The sequence below is a fragment of the Nycticebus coucang genome, chromosome 7 (genome assembly GCF_027406575.1).
Source record: "Nycticebus coucang isolate mNycCou1 chromosome 7, mNycCou1.pri, whole genome shotgun sequence".
Lineage (NCBI taxonomy): Eukaryota > Metazoa > Chordata > Mammalia > Primates > Lorisidae > Nycticebus > Nycticebus coucang.
In genome coordinates this window covers 83834654-83861804 of record NC_069786.1, presented here as the reverse complement: position 1 = coordinate 83861804, position 27151 = coordinate 83834654, and the positions used below count along the sequence as shown (strand labels likewise).

The 27151-nt window shown below is 35.6% G+C and overlaps 1 protein-coding gene across 1 annotated transcript in view; it reads left to right on the top strand.

Moving 5' to 3' along the window:
* Positions 1-12702, top strand: part of ZSWIM2 (zinc finger SWIM-type containing 2) — a 34702-nt gene extending 22000 nt beyond the window's left edge. Inside the window, exons 6-9 of the mRNA XM_053597806.1 lie at positions 7006-7090; positions 8087-8199; positions 10465-10618; positions 11491-12702. Of these exons, the coding sequence (XP_053453781.1) occupies positions 7006-7090; positions 8087-8199; positions 10465-10618; positions 11491-12303 (1165 nt within the window). The 3' untranslated portion in view covers positions 12304-12702. The remainder of the gene's footprint in view (positions 1-7005; positions 7091-8086; positions 8200-10464; positions 10619-11490) is intronic.
* The last annotated feature ends 14449 nt before the right edge of the window (positions 12703-27151 follow it).

Sequence of the window (27151 nt, the reverse complement as noted above, 5' to 3'; positions counted from 1 at the left end):
GTGGCATCTGTTGTTATTTCCCCTTTATCGTTTCTGATTGTAGTTAGAGATCTTGTTTTTCTGTTTCTGGTTAGGCTAGCCAAGGGTTTATCAATTTTATTAATCTTTCGAAAGACTCAATTTTTTGTTTTGCTGATCTTCTGAATAATTCTATCATTTTCAATTTCATTTAATTCTGCTTTAATTTTGGTTATTTCTTTTCTTCTGCTGGGTTTGAGATTAGATTGTTCTTCTTTTTCCGGTTGCTGGAGATGGCCCATTAGGTTGTCAACTTGCTCTCTTTCTGTTTTCTTGATGAAGGCATTTAATGTTATAAATTTCCCTCTAAGGACTGCCTTTACACTATCCCACAGGTTTTGATAGTTTGTGGCTTCATTGTCATTTTATCCCAAAAATCTAATGATCTCCTTCTTGATCTTGTCTGTGACCAAACTACCATTCAGCATGAGATTATTTACTTTCCATGATTTTATTTGAGTATGAAAATTTCTGTTGCTGTTGAGTTCAACTTTTATTCTATAATGGTCTGAGAAGATACAGGGGATAATTTCTTTTTTTTTTTTATTTTATTATTGTTGGGGATTCATTGGGGGTACAATAAACCAGGTTATACTGATTGCATTTGTTAGGTAAAGTCCCTCTTTACCTCTTGCAATCATGTCTTGCCCCCAAAAAGTGTGGCACACACCAAGGCCCCAACCCCCTCCCTCCTTTCCTCTCTCTGCTCTTCCTTTCCTCTCTCTGCTCTTCCTTTCCCCACACCTCCCTCCTTCTTTCTCTCTCTGCTATCCTCTTCCCCAACGCCCACTGTGACCTTAATTATCATTAATTGTCCTCATATCAAAATTGAGTACATAGGATTCATGCTTCTCCATTCTTGTGATGCTTTACTAAGAATAATGTCTTCCACTTCCATCCAGGTTAATACAAAGGATGTAAAGTCTCCATTTTTTTTAATGGCTAAATAGTATTAAGATATGGTAGATTATGGGAGATGATCCATGGGCTAATGAGAAGAATGTATGTCAGTGAAGTATTCGATTTCTCCATCACAAATTAAACTCAGTTTAGCAGGGTATAGGATCCTGGGCTGGAAATTGTTCTGTTTAAGAAGGTTGAAGGTTGATGACCATCCTTTTCTGGCTTGGAAAGTTTCAACTGAAAGATCTGCAGTCATCCTTATATTTATCTCTTTGTAAGTAATACTTTTCTTATGCCAGGCTGCTTGCAGAACTTTCTCCTTCATATTAACATTGGCAAAATTAATTACAATGTGTCTAGGAGATGCTTTGTTTGGACTGAGTCATGCTGGGGTTCTTAAACTGTCTACCATCTGAATTTCTGTGTCTCTTGCAATACTTATGAAATTCTCTGCCATAATGCCTTGGAGCAGAGATTTGTGCCTTTGGGACCATCTTCTTCTCCTTAAGGTTTCCCTATAATTCAGATGTTTGGTTTCTTGGAATGATCCTATACCTCTCTCAGGGAAAGTTCTATTCTTTTTCTCCATTTTTCTGCCTCTTTGAATGCTTGGGATAATTTAAAAGTCTTGTCGTCTTTGTCTGAGATTCTTTCTTTGCACTGCTCAACTCTATTTCTGAGGGACTCTACTGTATTTTGAAGCTCCTCAAATACCTTTTTAAATTCTTAAGCTCTGCGACATCTTTCCTTATTATGTCCATATCCTTGGTGACTTTGTCTTTGAATTCATTAATTTCTTGAGATAACTTCTGAACTGTTTTTGGTTCTCTGTTTCCATCTTTTCCTCTATTCCAATTATCTCATTTGCCATCCATATTCTAAATTCTATTTCTGACATTTCAGCAATTTCTCTGTGGATGGAATTCTCTGGTGTATTTTCTTTGATGACTCCAGGAAGTGTTGATCTGCTCTGATTTTTCACGTTGACAGAGTTCTTCAGCTGATTCCTCCTCATGAGTATTTTCAGCATCTTCCTCTTTTTCTCTTTTTTAGTATGTTAATTATACTTTTTTAGTTGTGTTGTGTGATTGGAGACGTGAGAGAATCAGCAGCTTTGCTACAGGTGTGAGCTCGCACCTGCAATGTTGATGGGCCCAGGAATGATTGACTACACACACAAGAGATGGCATGTAGCAAAGAAACTTTATTTTGTGCCACCTTATATACATTGGTGGTCACATAGAAATTTAATCTATAAACTTTACTATTACCTAAATCTTACCTAACTTACTCTATCTAAAATTAACTTGTGGGTAAATATCAAATCTCCACATTAACACAATTTCTTCTGTTTTTTACATTCCTCTCAGACATGTGTCAACTCTAACTACAGGTAACTCTAACTACAAATCTGGTTAAACATAACACAGAAACTGCAAGGGAAATGAGGAAGTGAAACTCCTCATAAGCACATTCAGTTTACCCAGGATAGATTTATGGCTTTGTTTCTCCACAGCACAGAGATCTATAGGCTTCTTACGACATAATGTTTTCACATTTGTCAACCTCTGATCCGTGATTCTAGGAGTGAGGCTGTAACACCTGCCACCTCCATGTCTGAGGGAATGCATGACTTCAGAGCCATTGTTCCTGGAATTTTTCGTTTCCATGGTAACAAGCCTTATGTTTGTTTCAGGGGAGCCCAGCCCTCTGTCCAGCCTTTTTGTTGTTTGCAGAACTGCTTCTGTGTTAGCAAAAGCCAATTAACCCTTACCAGGCTCACTTCACGTGCTTCATGTGGGGAGCTCTGTCACCCCACAAGTTGATAGGTTGTCCCTGATGAGTTCACTCTTTACTGTTGCAGTGCCACTGCTGTACTAAGAAAGGCAGACAAGTGGTAAATCCACAGACCCAAACAGTGTGCGCAGGGGAAAAAGAATCAGTAGGCAGTACTGGTCCAGAGTTCCAATCAAAGTCACTCTGCCAGTCCTGGTTCCATCTACCAAATCAAGTTCATGAGGCTGCCTATCTGACAGCACTGGCCCAGAGTTCAGAAGAGATGCTTATGCACTGGGCACTACCCTACTAATCACGCATTGAGGGCTGCAGCTCTGTGGACAGGATAGGCCCAGAGATGAGACAGTGTTGCTCAGGAATTGAGTGCCACCTGCCCAGTCAAGTTCAGGGGGCTGCTGCCCAGCAGGGAGCACAGGTCTAAAGATCATAAGAGTCACTCAGGCACAGCCTTCCCAATTGAGCTCAGAGAGCCTCCACCGAGTGGAGAGTGCTAATTCAAAATTCAGTCCAAAGTCACTTAAACCATGGCCCCACCCACCCAGTTGGGTTCACAGAGCCCTACCTGGTGGAGGCCAGAGGCCCAAAGTTCAGTTCAAAATCACTTATACCCAGCCCTGCCCATCCAATTGAGCTCAGAGAGCCCCGCCTGGTGGAGGCCCAAGGCTAAAAGTTTAGTCCAAAGTCACTTTTACCCAGCTCTGCCTCCCCAATCAAGTTCAGAAAACCTTGCCTGGCAGAGGCCAGAGGTCCAAAGTTCAGTCCAAAGTCAGTTGGACACCTACCTGCCCATCCAATCAAGCTCAGAGAGCCGGGCTTGCCGGAGGGGTCAGGTCCAAAGTTCAGTCATAAGTCAAAGTCATTTAAGCACTGGCCTTGCCTACCCAATGGAGCTCGGAAGTTGTCCTGAAGGGTACAAAACAGAGCTGCCTGAGAATTCCTGAGGAGCTGGAGATGGGGAGTTCACCCTTTCCCCACAAAAGCTTGGACTGCCATGCTACTGTTCTCATGCTGCAGCTTGGTGGCCAGCAGACTTTCTGAGCTTCCCAGTGAGCTTGTCAAATACTGCAGACTCTACAGGGGGCATTCCTTCCAGCAGGTGGGGGAAGGGCCATCTGGGTGCTCAGGATTGCAGGAAAAATATTTGGTCTTTTGTGCCAGAAAGAATGGGGCCTAGACTCAGTGGTGGGACCTCAAGTAATGAAGGAGGACTGGAACTTAGCAACTGCTCTCCTGTGGTATAAGGTGAGGAGACTTTTGAACCCAGTTTGCTGCCTGAATGGTCCCCCACCAGGAGACCTCCCATTTGGGGGGAGCGAGTCTCCCTTCCTTTGGGAGCTAGGCTCATACCTCTTGTTTTTCTTCCACTTTCTTGTTTCTATCACTTGTTTCAACCTGGGTGATATGTACCCCATGCAGTCCTCTCAGTGCAGAGCCCCTCTCATTTGGCTTCCATCCACTTCAGTCCAATATGTCTCCCTTTGAGCACGAGCCTCTGGTGAAAGCTGCTTCTAGTCAGCCATCTTCCCACAATTCTCCACCCCCTACTTCAAATTTCCATGAGTGTGGGTTTTGTTTTCTTTCATGTCTAATACCTCAACAACAACAACAGAAAGAAGATAATTATTAGAGCAAACAATTTTCATGAGTAACCTCCAAACTTTACCACAATTTCCACAATAAAGTATTAATTAATTTCTATTTTTGGGAAATTGTATTTTCCTAGTTAAAATTTTAAGTTAACAGTACATTAAAAAGAAAATATCTTGCTTCGATGTCTTTTAAAAATTTTTTCTAAAATGTATGTTTACTTTTAATCTTTCTGAAATTACATTATGATGAGCCAAAATTAAGTTTTATATATATATTTGTAAAACTCCCTCATAAAACCATAAAACTTTTTTATTGCCTCCAAAAGCAAATTATACTTTCTCCTTTGAATTTACTCTTGTTTCCTATGTGAGTTACACAAAAGAAAATTGTTAAGGACAGGCTTTAGTAAGAAATGGACAGCCTGAGAAGGCTCCAAAGGAGAATTTTAACTAGAGGAAAAAAAGCAGGATTTCTATAGATGTGCTAGCAGGACGTGTTCAGCTAGTTTTAGGAATGTCAGTTAAAGGGTTCTAGGAAAAGGAAGGACTTGATCTTTTGTATCAGCAGCCATCATTAAAGAAAAAAAGCAATTTAAGTGTTCTCAAGAGAAGTAGATAGGAACAGTAAGGGGCTAAGGTCTCATGTTAAAGGAGGAGCTAGGAGGAATAGCTGTGAAGGACAGGGCATTCAAGGGCCACAGTGTAAAATTCTCAGTCCTTACAGTAGTATATTCCTCCAACGTTTAATATGGCTTCAGTGTATCATCTTAGAGATGGTCAGATCTAGCTGTTAAGGACTTTGTTGATGACAGCACACTCCTCTGGCACTGCTCTCTCTGCCTTGGTGGAGTATTCTTCCAGACATCTCAAAGTAAATACATTCTCTACTATTGTGCTCCCTGTCTACTGCTCTACATTCTCATTTGAGAATATCTTCTCTTTCATAACTTCTCCTCTGTGGATTTGGCTAACAATTACACATCTCTGTCTCACCCTCTTTTACAAATTAAATAATGCATTTTCAACATTTATGACTCCATTTTCCTCTATTCCCTTGAATACTGGCATTACAGTCAACAATCAGCCTGAAAACTATTTCCAATAATTTAGGAATAGATTGAATAAGAGACAAGATAAACTAGGGAGCTTCTAAGTTATTATTCCTTTTTTTTAGAGGTAACTGTTTCTCTGTTGCCTTGGCTAGAGTTCAGTGGTAGGATCACAGCTCATTACAACCTCAGACTCCTAAGTTCAAGAGATCCTCCCACCTCAGCCTTCTGAGTCACTGGGGTTACAAGCATAAGCACTATGCCTGGCTTCAGTTCTTTTTCATTAGAGTTTCATAAGTTAGCTACTTCATCTTTTCAAAGGTTAATTCCAAAAAAATTAGATTATATTAGGGCTGTCTGGAAAGTATCCAGCCATGTGCCATGAAAAACAGAGACATACCTAGCTGGGTACTTTATGGACAGCCTCATGTAGGGAGATGTTTGACTTTTTCTAGCCTACCATACTCTGGTGTCCTAAATTGAATAAATTGCACCACTGCACTAACTCATTGATGTTAATTATTAAGAAACTTCCTTCTATGTATAAATAATAATGATGAATAAATTAGCACTTGCCTCTTCTAAGATGTCTGAAGGACATATTTTCTCAAATTTCTCTTGGAAATAGCCTTCTAAATCTTTGATAACTTGAATAAGAAAATAAGTTTATTTGACTAGTGCTCAGAATATTGTTTGGTAAACTTTGCTGCAATTGAATTAAAATTCTCTGCTTGTGGCAAAATTTATATAAATGATGTAAGCTTGACAGAGAAAATGCTTTTCTGGAAAGTGCTTTTTTGTAACTTATCAATAGCTTTTATTGAGACATTTTGTGTATTTACTGTTTTTCCATTCTGTGGGGAAGTAGTGAAAATATAATTTCTGTTTTCAAGAAGTATACTGCTAAACCCTCTAGCATTTGCGAAACAATTGGAAAGCAACACTGAATAATCAATGACAGAATATATAATAAGCTATAGGTCCTATAGGAATTTAGAGAAAAGATAAATAAAAGACAAGCTAGTCTGAGAAAGCATCATGGAAGGGGTATGTGATGAGCAAAATAATGGGTCTCCCTAACATATCCACGTGCTTAGGTCCAGAACCTGGATGTAAGATTGCAGATGAAATTAAGGTTTCTAATCAGCTGATCTTTAAATAAAGATGTTATCTTGGATTGCTTGGATAGACCCAGTGCAATCACAAGGAGTCGTAAAAGTGGAAAAGAGGAGCAAGACTGTCAGAGGGGAATGTGGCTATGGAAAAAAGGCAGAGAGATGCTATATTCTTTGCTTTAAAAGTGGAGGAAAGGACCACAAGCTTAGAAATTTAGCCAGGTAGAAAGGACAACAAGGAAATAGATTCTCCCTTAGAGCCTCCAAAAAGTTATACAGCCCTATCAACCCCTTGGTTTTAGTCCCATGGCAGATTTCTAGCCTACAGAAGTGTAAGATAATAATTTTTTGTTGTTTAATCTTATAAATCTGTGGTAATATTTTACAGTAGCATTAGGAAACTAATACACAGTGTAATTTGAAATGAGGCTTGTGTTTGGATAGTTCCTAGATAACTTTGGTCAGAATTATCACCCAAAACCATTACAATAATTGGATTTTTCTCTTGCATGTTTTGATGTTTTGCATTTTCAGGTGCACCGAATGTATAGAGTATCACTTATGCCAGCAATGTTTTCAAGGCAGCTGCCATCTTTCTCACACATTTACATTTCGGGAGGTATAGTATCCATTTTGAATCTAGTATGGTGTTTATATTTGTCCTACTGTAAAGATAGGTAAATCTAAAAATAGAATAGATGACACACTGGAACAAACCTGATTGGTTATTAATTAAAAAACATTTTTCTTTTTTGAGACAGAGTATCTCTGTCACGCTGGGTAGAGTGCCCTGGTGTCATAGCTCACAGCAATCTCAAACTCTTGGGCTCAAGTATCCCCTTGCTTCAGCCTCCCCAGCGGCTGGGACTACAGGTGCTTGCCTCAACACCCAGCTAGTTTTTCCTACTTTTTAGTAGAGATGGGGTCTTACTCTTGTTCAGGTTGGTCTCAAATTCCTAAGCTCAAGCAATCCTCCTGCCTCAACATTCCAGAGTGCTAGAATTATAGGTGTGAGCCACCGTGTCTGGCCTCTAAAACCATATTTTTAGGAGAACTCTTTCTCATAGGGATATACAAAGGCAATCAGTTATTATATGAGTAATTTATAAAATCCAGTGCAGTAAAAAACATCTGATGACAGTATAAATAAATCTTAAGAACAGGAATTATATAGCCATCAAACTTTAAAATCAGTTTTAAAAAGCTCTCAACATTATGAATCAGCTTGTTAGAACATATCAAAACATTTATGGTTTTCTCTTGAAATCAACAATAATTAAACATAGAATTTCATTGAGATCATTTGAAGTGTACACTTAAAAAATATCTCCTGAAGCTAAATAATAATGCTACTTTCTTCTTACCATACAAGATAAAATTTTAAATCCATAATTATCATTAATATTTTTACCTTAAAAAATAATGCCATTATAATACCTATGCAGTATATGAGACTAATAATTTGTAAATATTTTAACATAGTAAAAACAAATAATAGGCATGTTAAAAATAAATACTAATCATATTATGTTTTGTTATGCAGCCTATTAATTTTAACCCATAGAATAAAAATTCTATGATTTTCAATGTTGCATCTACTTTTTACATTTTACAGAAGAGAAACCAAAGATGGAGATTACTGGAAAAAAGATCAGATGAAATTGTAAAATATGTAGATACTGAAAATGAGATAGAAGAAAAGATGCCACATTTTCAAGAAAAGCAAGGGTGAGATTTTCAGAAGAATTTCTATTTCTTTTATGACCTGGGACCTTTGGATAACTTTTCACTTTTAATAAGTTTTATTCATTTCTTCATTCAGTAAATATTTATTGAATATATCCACATCCTTGGGTCCAGTATGCAAGTGAAAAGCAAGGCTCTGGAGTCTGACTGCCTGAATCCAATCCTAGTTCAACCACATGTTGACTTTTTAGCTAATTATTTCATTTCTCTTTGCCACAACTGCCACTTTTTCCTCATCTTTAAGATGGGGATACTTATAAAATCAACCTCATAGGAATTTTATGAGTGTGAAATGAGTCAAATAATGTTATCTGTTATTACTATTAGTTTTACCAGAGATTGTACTAGGTAATAGAGGATATAGCAGTTTCCTCAGTAATCAAATAATCATCTAAATAAATCTGAAATTGAAACTGACATAAGTTATACACATATAAAAAAGAGGGAGATTTGAGATGTGCTTTGTAATAATTATCTCTGGAGGAAGTAAGTCTTTTTCTGCTTCATTTTCCCCTCTCCTTCTATCTCCTACTCCCCACTCCTCAGGAGAAAGAGTGAAGGCAGACAGGTCCTATTGCATAACATTGATTGAACTGCTTACTAAAGTGGATAGGCCTCCAGGCCTCTTGCTGTATGCCCTCCTTTTCAATTAAAGAAAATTAAACATGCTATGTATTATTAAAAGATTAGGTGCTTTATAAAACATATGAAAAAGATTCCATTTTAAAAGAACGGGATAAATTTGAAACAAAAAAAATTAGTGAATTACCTAAACAAAAATTGTGCTTGTTCTCACTAAACAAATATGGGTATCCATAATGCACCCACATCCACACCCCACACATACCTATGCATACACACATATATGTAAGTTTCTATCCAAACCTCATTGGATATTTAACCCATGCCCTAAGGATACTCTGCACATAATGCAGATCATAGCATTTGTGGGCATAAAATGAACCTATACAAAGCCTCTAAAACTCCATTTTTCCTGGCTGGGTATTACACTTCATCCTATTGGAATGATAAATTAATAACTACGTATTAGATTTAAGAGACTGAAGGTGACAGGCTACTGTGGGATGGAGCACAATGTGGGGCTCTCTTCATAGTACTTGAGTTTTGATGTGTAGGGTAAGGGCCATTTCTCCGAAATCTCCCAGATAGGTCCCAAACTCTGCCCCAAGTGTGCTTTCCTGCCTCAGCAAGGCTACATAAGCCGCCAGATTGTAAGGGAAGCTGCCTTTTGACCCAGGTTTAAGGCCCCTCCTAAGTTTTTCTGCATAAGACTGTCTTACTTCTCTGTGTCCATCCTCTCCTTACAGAGATGTTAGCAAGGAATTGGGAAGGAGAACATTGGGGGAAGTAGGAAATTCTAGGCATAGAAAATGGAATAAATAAAGGAGAGAGTTTCAAGATTAAAAAAAAAGGATAACAACCTTAAATGAATCCTAAAAATACACATTTTTAATTGAAATTAGAATATAGTTGTAGAATAACAAGAGGAATGAACTTATCTGAAAAATATATCTGTACTTTGTTTTGAATTACTTTTGTACACGTGTAATCGGAATACATCTGACTTTAAACCAAGCTTTTGTTTTTAATATTTGTTTTATCTGTTTTACCAGTTGCTAATGGCATTAAATAGCGATTAATGCACACTCTGTCATCTTAGTTATGTTGGTCAGTACTTTTGATGCAAAAGTGGGTTGGTACTTTTAGAGTTATATTAGTATAGTCTAATAATATTGAAGTTGCAAGTCCATATCCCACTGGAAAATGAACTTCCTCTGAGATTATGATCTGCCAATTTACCATAGTAGCCTGAGATATTTAATGTGGCTTACTATATACTTCATTTCCTAGCAGATGACAGAGTAAATTGGGTGGTATTTCTCTAAATACATGCCTAAATATTGCCTTAGTCTGAAATAAGTTGAGGATGTGGTTCTCCTTCAAAATTTTGTCTAGTTTTATTGACATTAAAGTACAAATAGAAAATTTCAGGTTTGTAGTTTTATTTGCTATGACTAAAATTTTGTTCTTTGTGAAGTTTGATCCATTTTGCTCAGGATCAATAGAGTAGATTTTTAAACTTTATAATGTATGATATTTATTATCTTTGGTTCAAGAAAAACTTGGGTTCAGTTACATTATTTATGTAAAGGTTATTTGCCTTTGCTATTGAATATATCCTGGTAACATATAAACATTCCTGTCTCACTGCTTGTTCTCATTCAGCCAGGTTTACACACCAAAACATGTTGTAAAGTCACTGCCTTTCAGGCTGATTACCAAGAATAGTAGGCTGCTTGCTCCAGGCTACCAGTGTCGACTTTGTTTGAAGGCATTTCATCTTGGTCAATATGTAAGATGGCTACCATGTACCCACAAGGTAAAAGTCACATCATTTTAGTTTGACTTTCCTTGTAGGGTCAGTTTAAACAAATGAAGTGAGAACTGAGGACTCTTTCTTTACTTTTTAGTTATACTATGTACAGAGATGTTCAAATTGCACAATGTAGGCAAAAGCATTGCTGAAGAGACTATTGAGAAGGCATTTTCTGCGCTCCTATTGATTAGGACTCATTTCTCTACATATAACTGCCTAGGAAAGATAAAATGGCACTTTAAATTAGATTCTTTCATGTTCTTTAGTTATCTGTGGAGAGAAAAAGCTTATAAAATACTAATGTTTTTCTGTGTGTTTTATGATTCTTTAGAGGAAATAGAAATGCCTCAATTGGCATACTAGTTTATTATGTCATACGAACTAACTAGAAGCAGTCTAAAATTGATCTATAACAAACTTTTTTCGGAAATGAAGATGTTTCAATAAATAAGCATTTATAGCTTTAGAGTCACCCTTATTTAAAATGACTGCTTGTTTTATTTCCAAATATATTATTTGTTATTTTCTATCTTACTGTCATCAAATTCATTTGCAACTCTAGTTAGTTATGGCTTTTTAAATTTTTAATAATTTTTACTCAGAAATAATTAGCAATGAAATTAATAGCTTAATTAAGTCATTAGTTAAAATTACAAAAGTGATATCCATAAAAGTGCTTTGCATTTTAATATTAAAAATGGAGATCAGTTCATAAACAATTCTGTTTGGAAGTGAACTTCTTTAAAATATTATCTTTCATTTTTGCTAGTTTTAATAATCACACAATTATGAAACTGGGGAAAAATTATATAAATGATATATGTTACAAATAAGATATTATATAATAGTTCTGATTAACTTCTAATTTTTTTAAGTTTCATAGGAAATGTATTGACAATTGGTTATTCCACAAGTGCAATTCATGTCCTATTGATGGGCAAGTTATATATAACCCTTTAATATGGAAAAATAAAACAAAGAATGGACAAAACCAACAGTCTGTTTTGAACATAGATATCACTCATTCATCAAAGCAGGAAGAATCAGAACTTTTTATTCCTGGCACTGGATTAATCTTAAAACAAAATAAACCTGGAATTTTGCCCAGCATATCTCAACATAATTCCAAGAAACTGAATAAACCTCAGATTCCAACAAATACCTGTCAGGATGTAACAGTAGACGATCTATGCTCTATCCAATTAGATGATTCAGATTCAAGAAAATTAATTTATAAATATAAAATTAGTCAACATTTCCCAAGGTATTTTCAAGATTTACCCACTAGATCATTTGGGAAAACTTCATCTCAAACATTACTTCCTCCTATTGGTTATAAGAATATTTTATGTCTCACTGGAATGGAAAGCTCACATACCAGGGAAAAACACCAAACTGGTCAAATCCAGAAGATGACTAAAGTCTGTAAACGTATTAACCACAATCCAAAAAAGACTCTGGATATGAAAATAATAGAAGACAACAAGAGATCAAATACTTTACTTTCAGAGGATTTAAATCTTCCTGTCATTTATGGTACAACTAAACTTTGTTTGTCTAAAAGATATAATAATTATATAGGAAAAATTAGACAAAAAAGGAGTCAGCTATCAAGACAACCTGGATCTCACTCTTTAAATGAAAAAAGTACAGAGCTATCTTTACTGTTAGAAGGAGTTCAGTTGTGAAAAAGTATTTTTGATTACTATCATAAAATATTTGAATATTAAATATTAAAAATGTAGAAAATTATATGTAGAACATAAAAGCATATATACATTCTCTAAAAATGTATATAAAATTCTCTGTTGTCATTTGCCTGCTTGTTTATGAGTAATTTACTACACTTTAAGGAAGTATCCCCATTACTTGTAAAATCTAAAACATGGGTGTCTTAATAAGTATGTTCAAGACGTTATAAATTATGAATAATTTTACAGCTCTAGTATCTTATTTTTCACTGATATTTTTACATTGTAAACTTAAGGAAATAGATTTTGCCTGTTTCGAGTCACTGTTTTCAAATATGTTGCTTGATAATATTTAACATGCCACAATTATTTCAAAATATTTGTATATTTTTTGCATTTTCCTTGCACCTGTAATTATCTCAAATTGATGGGAAAATCTAGACAGTGGTTTTCTTTTCCATTTTATTCTCTTAAAGGAGTTCTTATACATGAAATTAAAATATAATACTATAAGCTATGCCACATTTATAATGGTTTTACTGTTTTATTTTTAAGAAACTTATATTTTATAAGTACTACCAAATTTCTTGATGCAATCACCCTTAAAGGATCTGTTTTTCAAAGCCTGCTTTATTTTCAAAATAATTAACCATTGCTTCCAAAATGTTCATTTGAAAAAAATATAACCCTGGGTAACACCTGTGGCTCAGTGAGTAGGGTGCCAGCCCCATATGCTGAGGGTGGTGGGTTTGAACCTGGCCCTGGTCAAATTGCAACAAAAACAAAAAAATAGCTGGGCATTGTGGTGGGTGCCTATAGTCCCAGCTTCTCAGGAGGCTGAAGCAAGAGAATCACCTAAGCTCAAGAGCTGGAGGTTGCTGTGAGCTGTCATGCCATGGTATGCTACCAAAGGTGACAAAGTGAGACTCTGTCTCTAATAGAAAAAGAAAAAAATATAACCCTTAAACACTTATTTTTTTTTATTTTTATTTTTTTACAGAGACAAGATCTCTGTCGCCCATACTACAGTGCAATTGTATAATCACAGCTCACTGGGCTCAAGAAATCCTCCTCAGTCTCCTAAGTAGCTGGGACTACAGGCATGTACCACCACATGATGCTAATTTTTTTTTTCTTTTGTGTAAAGACAAGGTCTCACTATGTTGCCTAGGCTGCTCTTTAACTCCTGGCCTCAAGGGATCCTCACACCTTGGCTGCCCAAAGTTCTGAGCTTTCAGGTATGAGCCACTACACTTAACCTTATGTTGTTTATTTTTAAATGCTATGGCTCAGTAGCCTTTGAAATATTATGTTCTAAAACATTGATAATATCGATTTTTATTATCTATAACAAGGTAAAAATTTCACATTTTTTGTCATGGTGGTAATGGAATATACAGTTCTATGAAATCAATCTTTAAAATATCAAGAAATGTTCTTTGAAAATTACTTTTGAATTTAAAGAAATGATTAATTAGAGGTCAATCACAAACAGAAAGTAATTACCAAATGTGATTCAGAAATAGTAACCGAGACTTAATTAAAACACAAGCTGCATTTACAAGTTGAATACATGTTTGACATATTTTTGATGTATTAATGGATGGCCAGTGTATGTGTTCAATAATCCAGAATATTATCAGCCTATTTGTCTTGAAAGATAGAGTTAAGGAAACTGCAAAATAATTATCCAATTAATCAAATATTATTTATGTTCTCATAGATACTGTAATATCCTTTAAAAAATTATCTTTCAAAAAAAGAAGGATAAAAATATTTTAGAAAAGAAAACATATAAAAGAGCTATAAAAGACCAGTAAGAAGATAGGGCAGCACCTATGGCTCAAAGGAGTAGGGCACCAGCTCCATACGTTGGAGGTGGTGGGTTCAAACCCAGCCCAGGCCAAAAACTGAAAACAAGCAAACAAAAACAGTAAGAAATTGGGATGCTAGTTAAGAAAAACAATGATGCTGTAAAACTCATTCTTTAGTTATAAGAAAGATAATATTGACACTATTCATATGTGAGTCAAACTTGTCAATGATCATTCTGCAGTTATTTATTACTTTAGTTTTAATATTACAGTAATATACTATCCATAAAATACCCATACTGTACAAAAGGACAGTAGAAGTTCACTGTTACACTAACAATCCTAACAATCCCTTGCCTGCAGAAGCAAGCTTTGCCCCCAGTTGGGTATATGAATTAGATGACTCAGAGACAGAAAGTTAAACACTTTTTAGTTTGTTATTAGGGTCTGCTTTCTAAGATTAAATTCCATCTTATTTGTAAGGACAGAAAAATGGCTTCAGATCAGCATAAAACAGACAGACTCAGGGCAGTGGTAAATGAGCGGGCTGCTCAGAGCCTAGAAGAAGAAAGATTGAAAGATTTAGAGAAGTAGGTCTTGGGTAAAGTCATGTGCATAGACATATGGATAAGGGCACTGCTTTGTCCATTGGGAAAATTCTTTATCACCACTCCCTTTTAAGGCCACTCCTAGTAACAGAGAACAATTACCATCCATTTTCAGTTTGTATTCACATACTCAGCTGACCCATTCAGAAACCAAGTTCAGGTTTTTTCTTTCTTTATCAGCCAGTCATAGGTTTGAGCCTAAAAAGAGGCTATGCCCAACATTGGTGGATAACATGGGGAGCTGGCTTTCTGTTCAAACAGCTTAACTTCTGATAGTGTTCATGGTCAAGTCTGAATTTACCCATTCTATGTTATGATAGATTGATGCTAGGCTCAACCAGGTTCATGATAACAACAGATTTGAAAGACCCTGCTCATCATGAGCATTTATGAAAAATGATCAATCAACTGGTATCCCATCATCAGGTGCTCCATTTCTACCAGGGGGATGCCATGACTTGTTTTTCAAAGGTAAATTGCATGGCTTTGTTTCAAAACCTCAGGGACAGGTGTGTGATTTCTCCCACTTGGGCTTGCCAAGAGCTCCACAGATTATCTTTACCTACCATCAATAACCATAGGATCTACCATATTATATGGCCCAAACAGCAGAGCTGTTTATATTGCTGTCCAGACTGGTGATTTTCAACTGGTGTGCCATAAGAGGACCTGAGATGTGCTGTGAAAAATTTTAAAGATCATTAATTAAATTATTTTCAAAAGAAGTTCAAAACACAGTAAGTATATTCTTGTTTTTACTCTCTTTTTTGATCAACATAATTCAAGTGTGCTGTAGAAGCTTACCTATTGGTTCGAGTGTGCCAGGAGATTAAAAAAAAAAAAAATGGTTGAAAAACATTGGTCTAGACCTATGGCAAAACTTTTCCTGTTCTGCATCCTCCCAAAGCTGGCAGCCATTGGTATCATTCAGCATATGGACCACAGCAATATTTCCAAGTACAGAATAGTAGAATACCCTGCCTCTGTAACACAAAGATATCTACCTTCCTTGATTGAGCTTCCTTCCTTGTGATGAGAAGTGTAAAATGTAATAATTTGTCTTTTATTTTGAAGTGCATATCCTAGTATCCATAAGAATCCCCCAATTTTAATAATGTAAAGGCCCCTGAATCTTTGCAGGATTTATCTTCTGCTCTCTTGAGCACATTTGTCTTACCAAGGAGAAAGATAGCAACTCTTTGCTCGGCTGGCTCAATTAATGTAACAGTATCGAAGTGAATCAATGTGATGATGGGTACGATGCTCAAATGGTCCATAGAACAGGAGAGTTAGCCAAGTCCTAGAGCAAAACTGAGCATGTATGAGATGGCCTACTCTATGTGAATTAGAACGCTTTTCTGTCTGACCATGTTAATGGCATTTTATCATGTACTTGAGGATATGTTGATCTCTAGCAAAAATAAAACATGGGCTATGGCTGCAATTGGAGTTCTGCTTCACTGAATTTGCAGTGGTCTCCTCTTTTCTTCCAAGATCCTTCCAATTTTTGCAAGGGCCATACAGATGAATTAGATGGAGATTTGATATGATCTAATACCCGTGCATCGGCTAAATTCTGAAGGGAGTGGCACTGATTTTCGCCATCTGCTTTGGGATATATCATAATATTGTCGTTGATTTATTGTCTTGGATGACTTTGGGGAACAGTTTCAGATGCTTCTACTTGCCCCCCTCTATATAATATGATTACTTTTATCTCACAGGCCAACAACCCAATGTTGAGGCTTGCACCAATTATTTTGTGTGTTATTCTCAATTATGCTTTCAGGGACTGGGGAAGTAACCGCTTAACAGATCTGAAGAACCAGTGGGCCCCTAAGAAGTCAGCTGTTTCTCAGGACTGTATTTATAACCTAGTCTCTGTAGGCCTTTATTCTAATAGAAAGGCCATAACAATGCTTCAGGTTTAGGGGTATGACGAATGTCAATTCAGACGTCATCAAACAGTCCTGAAAATGTTTGACTCTGCCCCTTTTCCAAATGCACAGAACTAAGGTGACTAACTCACCTCAGTATGCTCACAAAAGCCCCATGATCCATGAAGCCCCTCAATTCTGAGCAAATCAGGATGGTTGGTTACTGGATCAGTTACCAAGTAAATGACTTTTGGGGAAGAAGTGGGAAATCATTTCTCAGTATGTTTACTATGGTATTGCAGTTTTCTTCCTACTCAGGATTGGCTGCTTCTGCAGTCAGTAGCGTGTCCTCAGTCTGAAAACTATTACATGTTACCTCGCAACTTGGCACTTGGTCTCCTGATTATTTATCCCAGATTTCCTATGATGGTGCAAGATAAGTAGAATACCCTTGTTGTAGCCCCATCTATTCTGGTCCTAGTGGCACTCTCTTTGATGAATTATTTTCCTTTCTATGGATTATTACATCCACTTAGATTGTGGCAATGAAATGCTACATTTCCCAGCACCACTGGAGTTGGGCCTATGACTAGCTTTGGACCTATGACTAGCTTTGACCAATGAAACACAGGAGAGAGTGAAAAATGTTACTTCACTTCTCCAGCCAGAGACAATGAAAAGCTGTTGTATGATCCAGTCTTTCTTCCCCAGCCACAGTGATTGGGGGCACCACATATTCAAGATGGTATGTCAATAAAATAGTGGAGCCTCCATTAGCCTGCATCCTTGGGGTAAGCAGGGACATATAAGTCGGGTGCTCAGAGGAGGGGTTTTGGATGCAAACATAAATTTAGGGGTCACAGGCACATAGACAAAAGCTGTGTGAATAGATGATAGCAGCCAAGGAGTGTATCCTGAATAAATAGAGAGGCACTAGAGATCTGAAGAACTCCAATGTTTAAGACTTAGAAGATACCACCAAAGGAGGCTGAGAAAGTGTAAGCAATGTTCTTATTTGGGACTGAAGGACGCAGTTTGCTTTAGCAATAGGAAGACATCAGTCATTGTAGGACAGTAAGAAATAATAGGAGGAAAGGCAGGATTGGATTCTGTTGAAGAGAGAATGGCAGGTGAGAACATAAGGAAACTCAAGGGGACAGAGTGAGACTCTCTCTCAAAACAAAACAAAAAAGAATTTTTCTGTTATCTTTAGGAAGAAAATGAGGTTTGAAGTGTGCTAACTTCTCACCCCTGGCCACACAGCAGGACGGAGCCCAAAACTACAGAAAAAAATTCACATTTCCTTACACCTAGTCTGACTCAGCTTTTAAATCAGGGGTGTATCTATAATCCCATTTTAAACTAATCTTTTGTTGAGAATTTTACTAGAGAATGAAGCTGATAAAGGCAAAAAATAGTTTTTAACATGGGGTGTAGTTAACTCATAGTCAGTATTATACTTGGCAAATATCTTCATGGCTATTGTCATGATTAATTACTACATATATAATGTGCATTGCTTGTACATATGGTAATAAATATTTTATTCAAAGAAGACATTCTAATGAAATATTTAGAGGTAATGTTTGCAGGAACATTTCCAAAAGCAATTAAAGGATTTAATACTAATGGAACTGCTTTTTTATTTTTTTAAAGTGATGACTACTGTGAAACAATTTCTACTTTTAATGTGTTCTTTGAGGAGGATCATGAATTTTTATAAGATGTCATTATTATTGGGTGAGTGGGAAGGGGTGGAGGGAGCATTTTTCAAGCCACAAATAGAAAACATTAATTCACATAAAAGACAATTGGGCATAATCCCAGAAGTATAAATCACTAGAGAGGCTCAATGTTTGGAAGTTTAATTTCAGTTTACAAATAAACCTTATTGTTTCATGGCTGTTTTATAATTGAAACATGTTTTCAAGATGTTTGCTTGTTCAAACATTTAAAACCCTAAGAGTAAGGACTGGAAGATACAACACTAAAAATCAAATTGAACCACAGATGTAATTTGTTAGTTGTTACATGCCAGTATATTCTTACAGTACAAAGGAGCAAAAGAACAAAGAAAATTTAAATATTTTAAGCAGTTGTGTTTATTTATTTGTTTTTGCTTTTAGCAGGTTAATATAATTATGTACAGAGTACAGTGCTCATTTCAAGTCTCCTAGCTTGATAGAATCTAAGGCTAAAGGGCTTAGGGCTAAAATGAATCTCAAAACCACATCTTGCATAACCTCCTTGTTTTTGTTTTCTGTGACATCAGTATATTTTAAAAATGATGTATTTAATTAAACTGTTGTGTTTATTGATTTATTTATTTTTTGAGACAGTCTCCCTCAGTGGCCCTGGGTAGAGTGCCATAGCATCACAGCTCACAGCAACCTCAAACTCTGGGGCTTAAACAATCCTCTTGCCTCAGCCTCCCAAATAGCTGGGACTACAGGTACCCGCCCAGTTATTTTTCTAGAGATGAGGTCTTACTCTGGCTTAAGCTGGTCTCAAATTCGTGAGCTCAAGAAATCCACCGGCCTCGGCCTCCCAGAGTGCTAGGATTACAGGTGAGAGTCACTATGTCTGGTCTTGTTGTGTTTATTTAAAAATTGTCAATAATGTACTACAGGTATGTTTCAGTGATATTTTAATAATGAATTAGGTAATCAAGACTGACAAAAAAGTTCTTCCTTCCATTGAGTTAAGACTTTTACTTATATAACTTTAGAAAAAAACGTACCATTTAAAAATAATAAAATAGGTTCCTTTTATACATTATAAAGTCACTAAAATATAATAATTTCCCAAAATTTTACATTACCCATTTCACTGATCCTTTAAAATAAAAATTTTATTCTTACAAGATTTTCTTCATTAAGATGCATAACCAAGGATTTAAAGATGCTAAGATACTAAAGATCCATTGTAGAAGAAATAGATAAGAATCTAATGATAATAGTTTTCAAATGCATAATTTCATAAAATAAATTATTTCAAAGAACAATGCATATTATTAAAATAGTATTACAAATTTATTGACATAATCTGGATCAAAATATATATTTATATGTTTTTAATTTACATATTAAAACAATTATAAAGAAAATAGGTAACCAGCACTGATTTGTAAACTTTCATTCAGAAAAAAATTCCTTTCAAAAATATAACTTTTAAAAATTCCAGTTTATGGCCTTGGTGTGTGTCACACTTTATGGGGGCAAGACATGATTGCAAGAGGGACTTTACCTAACAATTGCAATCAGTGTAACCTGGCTTATTGTACCCTGAATGAATACCCAACAATAAAAAAAAAAAAATTTCAGTTTATGATTTTATTATAAACTATAGAGTGCTAAGGAATTGTGAACAAAAATATAAACAAAACTGGAGTATGATAGTGATAATTCTCAATTGTAATATTTTTTAATTAATAATTTGATAATAAGAAGTTTTAGATTATATTACTTTATATAATAAAGTGTATAACATTAACCCAAATTTTCTCTGGATAACTAGTGTTTTATCCAGTGTTTAACATGTTTTAAAATTAAATCTGAAATCCATCATATCTACTGGTATTCTCTAGCTATCTAAATGCTTTCATTATTATATAGGAAAACACAAAAATGTTAGTACCTGATTAACTAGGAGCCAGAAAGTCCTACAATTTAATAAAAATTATATAACAGTTTAAAAATGTGTAGAGGAGAAAGTGACCAATGATTTAAAAACTATATCTTTAATGTATTATATGGGCATTTGGCTATATAATTCCAAATTCCAATTTCCACACGAGACACTACAAATCAGCTTTCTTTGTATACAAGAGCTTCACAGGTTTTGTTTCTTTACAACATGGATTGTCATAGGTTATTTTAGTTTTAATTTTACAAAATCTTTGTTGTGATTAGAACCATATCATTTCAGAAAGTTTAAACTTCTATTCTGAAAGACAGAGAGGGTCTTTATCCTCAATGAACTTATGATCTACTGAAGAAGGGAAACAAGAAAGCAACCTAGATAATTTTAGATAGTGAAAGAGAATAGAAAGAATAATGGCAAATAGTATGTTTGGAAGTCCCTGGGGATTGAGGGCCAGACACCAATTTAGACAGAGCAAGAAGGTCTGAGGAGCCTAGGAAAGGCCAGAAATAGGCAAGGGCATTGCAAGAGAGGGAAGGGCAAATGTAACATTTCAAGGCAAGAAAAGTCTTGGATGTTTCAAGAACTGAGCCTAGAAAAGTATTTCAGTGAAGGGAATAATGGCAGAATGATAGATTTTCATTTGGGCCAAGAAAAGAAAGGACCATGGAGTTCAGGTAGAAAGGCAGTGCTGTTTCCCGATAGTTAATCAAGTTCCCTTGGCATGGAGTTCAGATACTCAAAGGTACTGCTCAGCAGAGACAGACTGTTAGGGCTATACTTCACTAAATGTATCCTGCTTACAAATCACCTGGAGAATCTTGTTAAAATGCAAATGTGAATTAAATATGTCTGGGGCAGCAGTGGCAATAAATTCTCAGGTTATGCAAATAAAGTACCAGTAAAGTTCTTCTTTCACCACCACCATGGGAGTGATTGGTCTACTTTTGCTTTTGGAGTCTGTGCTTTTGGAATCACAACCCATACCCCAAAATCATTACCCAGACCCACGGCACAGAGATTTTCCCCTATGTCTTTTTCTAGTAGTTTTATACTTTCAAGTTTTAAATTTCTATCTTTAATCCATTTGAGTTTATTTTTGTATCAGATTTGAGTCTAATTTCATTCTGCTGCATGTGGCTAACACCCATCCCAATAATATTTACTTAAGGGATTGTCCTTTCCCTCTTGTGTGTTCTTGGTGACTTTGTCAAAAATCAGTTGATCACAAATGCTTGATTTTATTTCTGGTTCTTCGTTTTGTTTATTTGACAGATATATACATGTTTTTATGCTCTTACTATGCTTTTTTGATTACTGTAGCTTTGTGATATATTTAGAGATTTAGTGGTTTGTTGACTCTAGCTTTGTCTCTTTGCGAAAATTGCTGTGGCTATTTGCAGTATTGTTTCCATAAAAATTCTAGAATTTTTTTGTTGTGTGAAAAAATAATTGAAATTTAATAGGGATTGCATTGAATCTAGACATCACTTTGAGTAATATGGACATTTTAACAATGTTCTTTCAATTCATGGATGTAGGATATCTTTTACTTGTGTCTTCACTTTCCTTCATAGTTTGATGTGTACAGGTCTTTTATCTCCTTGGTTAAATTTATTCCTAAGTATTATTTTTTAATTATTGTAAATGGGATTATTTTCTCAATTTCATCCAAAAATATTTCATTGTTAGTATATTAAAACACTACTGACTTTTGTATACTGATTTATGTCCTGAAACCTTACTTAATTTGTTTATTACTTATAACAGTTTGGGGGTGAAGTAGTTAGGATATATATATATATATATATCTCATCTGCAAACAAGGACAATTTAACTTCTTCCTTTCTAATGTGGATGTCTTTTGTTTCTTTCTCTTGCCTAATTGCTCTGGCTAGGACTTCTACTACTATGTTGAATAGAAGTAAGCAATAATGAGAGCATCCTTGTCTTGCTCCTGATCTTAGAGGAAAGTCTTTTGTCTTCACTGTTCAGTATGATGTTAGCTTTGGGCTTATCATAGATGGACTTCATTGTGTTGAGATATGTTCCTTATATGCCTAATTTATTGAGAGTTTTTAGTATGAAAGAATGTCATATTTTGTGAAATGCTTTTTCTGTATCCCTTGAGATGATCATGTGATTTCTGTCCTACATTCTGTTAATGTGGCATATCACATTTATTGATTTACACATGTTGAACCACCCTTGCATCCCATGGATAAATAAATTCTTCTTGATTATGGTGAATGATTCTTTTAATATGCTGTTAAATTTGAGTTGCTGGTGTTTTGGTGAGAATTTTTGCATCTATGTTCATCAGGGGTATTATTTTATATAATTTTCTTTCTTGTAGTGTCCTTGTCTGGCTTTAATATCAGGGTAATGTTGGCTTCATAAAATGCATTTGGAAGTATTTCCTTTTCTTCAATTTTTTAGAAAAGTTTCAGAAGAATTGGTAGTAATTGTGCTTTAATGTGTGGTAGAATTCAGCAGTGAAGCCATCAGTTCCTGGGCTTTTCATTATGATAGATTTTGTTTTTGTTTTATTACTGATTCAATCTCTTTGCTTGTTGTTTGTCTGTTTGTAGTTTCTCTTTCTTTGTGATGCAGTCTTGGTAGCTTGTATGTGTTCAGAGATCTATCCATTCCTTGTAGGTTATCCAACTTATTGGCATATAATTGGCCATAGTAGTCTCTTACTAACCTTTTAATTCTATAGCTCTAGGTGTGTAAATCAATAAATTGTTAGATTCTTATTTCAATCCATTCATCCACTCTGTGTCCTTTGATTAGAAAATTTATTCATTTGCATTTAAAGCAATGATTGGTATGTAACTACCTTAGCCATTTTTTTTAGCTGCTACTGATTGTGTTGTTATTCCTTTTCTACTTTCTTCCAATCTTTCTACTTACCTATGTGATTTGTTAATTTATTTTTGTTTGTTTTTTAAGAGACAGGGTCTCACTATGTTGCCCAGGCTGATCCTTGGCCTCCCAAATAGGGATTACAAGTGTGAGCTATTGTGCTTGGCCTAAATTTTTGTACTTCTATAATTTAATTCCTTTTCCTGTATCTTTTGTGTAACTACTAGAGGTTGTTTTCTTTGTGATTACCATGGGACTCACATGAAACATAATATTCTACTTAAAGCTAATAACTTAAGTTCAATAGCATACAAAACTCTATTTTTGCTTCCCTTTCTACTACCATTTTTATGGTACTGATGTTACACTTTACATCTTTTTGTTTAACCATTATACAATCATTTTAGCTACATTTATTTTTAAGACTATGATCTTCTAACTTTTGTACTAGATTTAAAAGTGATTTATATACCATCAATACACTATTAGAACAGCCTGAATTTGACTAAGTATTTACTTTTACCAGTGAAGTTTATACAGATAGTCCCCAAATTACAATGATTTGACTTATGATTTTTTGATTCTACAATGGTATTTTCAGGATATAACTCCATCATGAATTGAGGGGCATCTATCAATATATTTTATGGGTTTTCATGTTATTTAGCATTTTTTTCTTTTGACTCAAAGAACTTGATCATTTCTTATAAGGCAGGTCCAGAGGTGATAAATTCTTTGTTTTTGTTTGTCTGGGAAAGTTTTTGTCTTTCATTTATGCAGGACAGGTTTACTGGGTATAGAATTCTTTGAAGACCCTTCTTTTCCTTCTTTCAGCCCCTTTTGAAAGTGTCATTCCATACACTGCTGGCTTATAAGATTTCTCTTGAGACATTCACTGATAGCCTTATTGAGGTTTCTTTGTATATGATGAGTCACTTTTCTCTTGCTGCCAAAGTGTCTCAGAATATTCCTCTTTGGGTCAATTTTGCTTAGAGTTCTTTGAGCTCCCCTGAGTCTGGATGTCTATATCCCTTCCAATATATGGGAAGATTTTTAGCAAGTTTTTAAATAATCTTTTGCCCTTTTCCATCTCTCTTGTCCTTCTGAAACTCCCATAATTAATATATTTGTACACTTGATGGAGTCCCATAAGTCCCTGATGCTTTCTTTGCTTTTTTCATTCTTTTTTGTGTTTGTTCTTCTAGTTGGCTAATTCAAATGACTTTTCTTTGCATTCATTATATCTTTTGCATCATTGAATCTGATGGTTAAGTTCTTCATTGAATTTTTCAGTTTTGTCACTGTCTTCTTTAGCTCTAGAATTTATTTAGTCTTTTTATGGTTTCTCTTTCTTTGTCCCCACATTCGTTGTTTTCCTAATTTCGTTTGTCTCTGTTTTCTTGCTTCTCATTGAGCTTTAAGATGATCATTTTAATTCTCTTTTCAATCAATGTGTAGATTTCCCTTTCTTTGGGATTGGTTATTTCTTTTAGCTTTATTGATTCCCTTTAATGATGTCATGTTTGCCTTATTCTTCATTATCTGTGTGACCTTACATTGATGTGGAACAGTCTTTCTGTTGAGTCCCCAGGATGATGATATTACATAGAGGATTGTGGTCAAGTAGGATTGGAACTGGATCACACATGGCTGTTGTTAGGTCCATAGTTGGTAATTATGTTACCAGAGGCTAATTGGGTATAGAATCTATCTGGTCCCTGCATGGACTAGGCTGCCACTAGCACGTTGGTAGTAGGGCTGGCACTGAGATGAGGGTCTTTTTGAGGGTCTTCAAATGACTGGCTTTTCACTAAATATGCAGACTAGCATGGATTCCTTTGGGTCTCTGGGAGGGCTCCCACTTGTTCATAGGGTAAATCCCTGGGCACCCATTATTGACCCCTGTCCATGTGTAAAAAGGGCTGAAACTGAGTCACAGGGATGATTCAGGTTCCACTAAGACCAAGGTCTGCAGGTCTGCTTATGGGGGTTCAAATAAGCATGTCTTCCCCTCAGTCTCTCACTGAAGACAGACTCTCTCTCAGTCCACTCCTGAAAGGGACTAAAGGTGAGTCATATGCCCATTTCAGGGGCCAAAGCTAGGACCAAGATTATCAGACTATCATCCAATACACAAGCGGACATGACTCCTCTTAGGTTTTTTGGTAGATGATGCTGATAATAGAATCAAGGCCAAACATGGGCAGTTGAGTCCATGGGAGAATACAACCACTTCTGAGGATACTACCAGGACCACAGTCTACAACCTGCACTTGAGTGCAGTTCTTCCCTCTATAAATGGCCCTGCTATGTCTTGATCTCCACTAGAGTTTCATAACCTCCTATCTGAATCCCAGAATGTGTCTGTAATTGGATGAAAAATTATTGTTGTTATGGGGATATACGTGCAGGGAAGCTGCTATTCTGCCATCCTACTGATGTCACTCTTCCTATTTCTTAAAGCATTTGAGATATTTTTCCATTAAACAAAATCCAGTATCATTCACTCAATTCATAACTCCATTAAATAGTAGTTATTGAACACACACCAAAACAAAGTTTTCTTTGGAAATTACAGGGATATAAAGCATGGTTTCTATCCAAAAAGATCTCATGATCCAAGGAGATGAACATAAGTAAGATGCGTAAGTATCAGTTCAATATAGCAATTTAGTACATGCCATAGGCAAAACATATGAGGTCAGACAATTAAGTTCATGAACTCATCCAAGAAAAAGTGCTACAAAAGATACTCATTGCTGAATATCATTATAGTCACCTTCAAAGCACTCCCCTTGGCCATCTAGTAACTTTAATGATATTCAATAGTAAAGTATGTTATATACCACGATCAAGTTGGTTTTATGCTAGGATTACAAGGTTGGTTCAACCTACGTAAATCTATAAATGTAATACACCACATAAATAAAATAAAAAATAAAGACCATATGATTCTATCAATTGATGCAGAAAAAGCTTTTGATAATATCCAGCATACTTTCCTGATTACAACGCTTAATAGTCTTGGATGGGGCCTTTCTTAAACTGCTAGAGGCTATCTACAGCAAACCCACAGCCAATATCATGTTGATTGGAGTAAAACTGAAAATGTTTCCACTCAGATCTGGAACTAGAAAAGGATGCCAGTGTCACCACTGCTGTTCAACATAGTAATGGAAGTCCTAGCTATCGCAATCAGGCAAGAGAAGGTGATCACGGGTATCCAAATAGGGTCAGAGGAGATCAAATTCTCACTCTTCATGGATAACATGATCTTATACCTGGAAAACCTCAGAGACTCAACAACAAAGCTCTTAGAAGTGATCAAAGAATATAGCAGAGTCTCAGATTACAAAATCAATACTTACAAATCAGTAGTTTTATATATGCCAACAATAGTCAAGCCAAAAATATAGTCAAGAACTCTATTCCTTTTACAGTAGTGCCAAAGAAGGTGAAATACCTGGGAATTTCTCTAACAAGAAGTGAAAGATCTCTCTCTATGATAAGAATTTTGAAACCCTGAGAAAAGAAATAGCTGAAGATGTTAACAAATGGAAAAATATGCCATGCTCATGTCTGGGAAGAATCAACATTGTTAAAATACCCATACTACCCAAAGCAATACAGAGATTCAATGCAATCCTTATCAAAGCACCAATGTTATATTTTAAAGAACTTCAGAAAATAGTACTTTGTTTTACCTGGAATCAGAAGAAAACTTGAATAGCCAATTCATTACTTAGAAATAAAAACAAATCATGAGGCATTATGTTATCAGACTTCAGATTATACTATAAATCTATAGTGATCAAAACAGCATAGTACTGGCACAAAAATAGAGATGTAGATATATGGAACAGAATAGAGAACCTCGAGATGAACCCAGCCACATATCATCATCTGATCTTTGATAGGCCAAACAAAAAACATATATTGGGGAAAAGATTCCCTATTTAACAAATGGTGCTGGGTGAACTGGCTAGAGACTTGTAGAAGACTGAAACTGGGCCCCCACCTTTCACCATTAACTAAG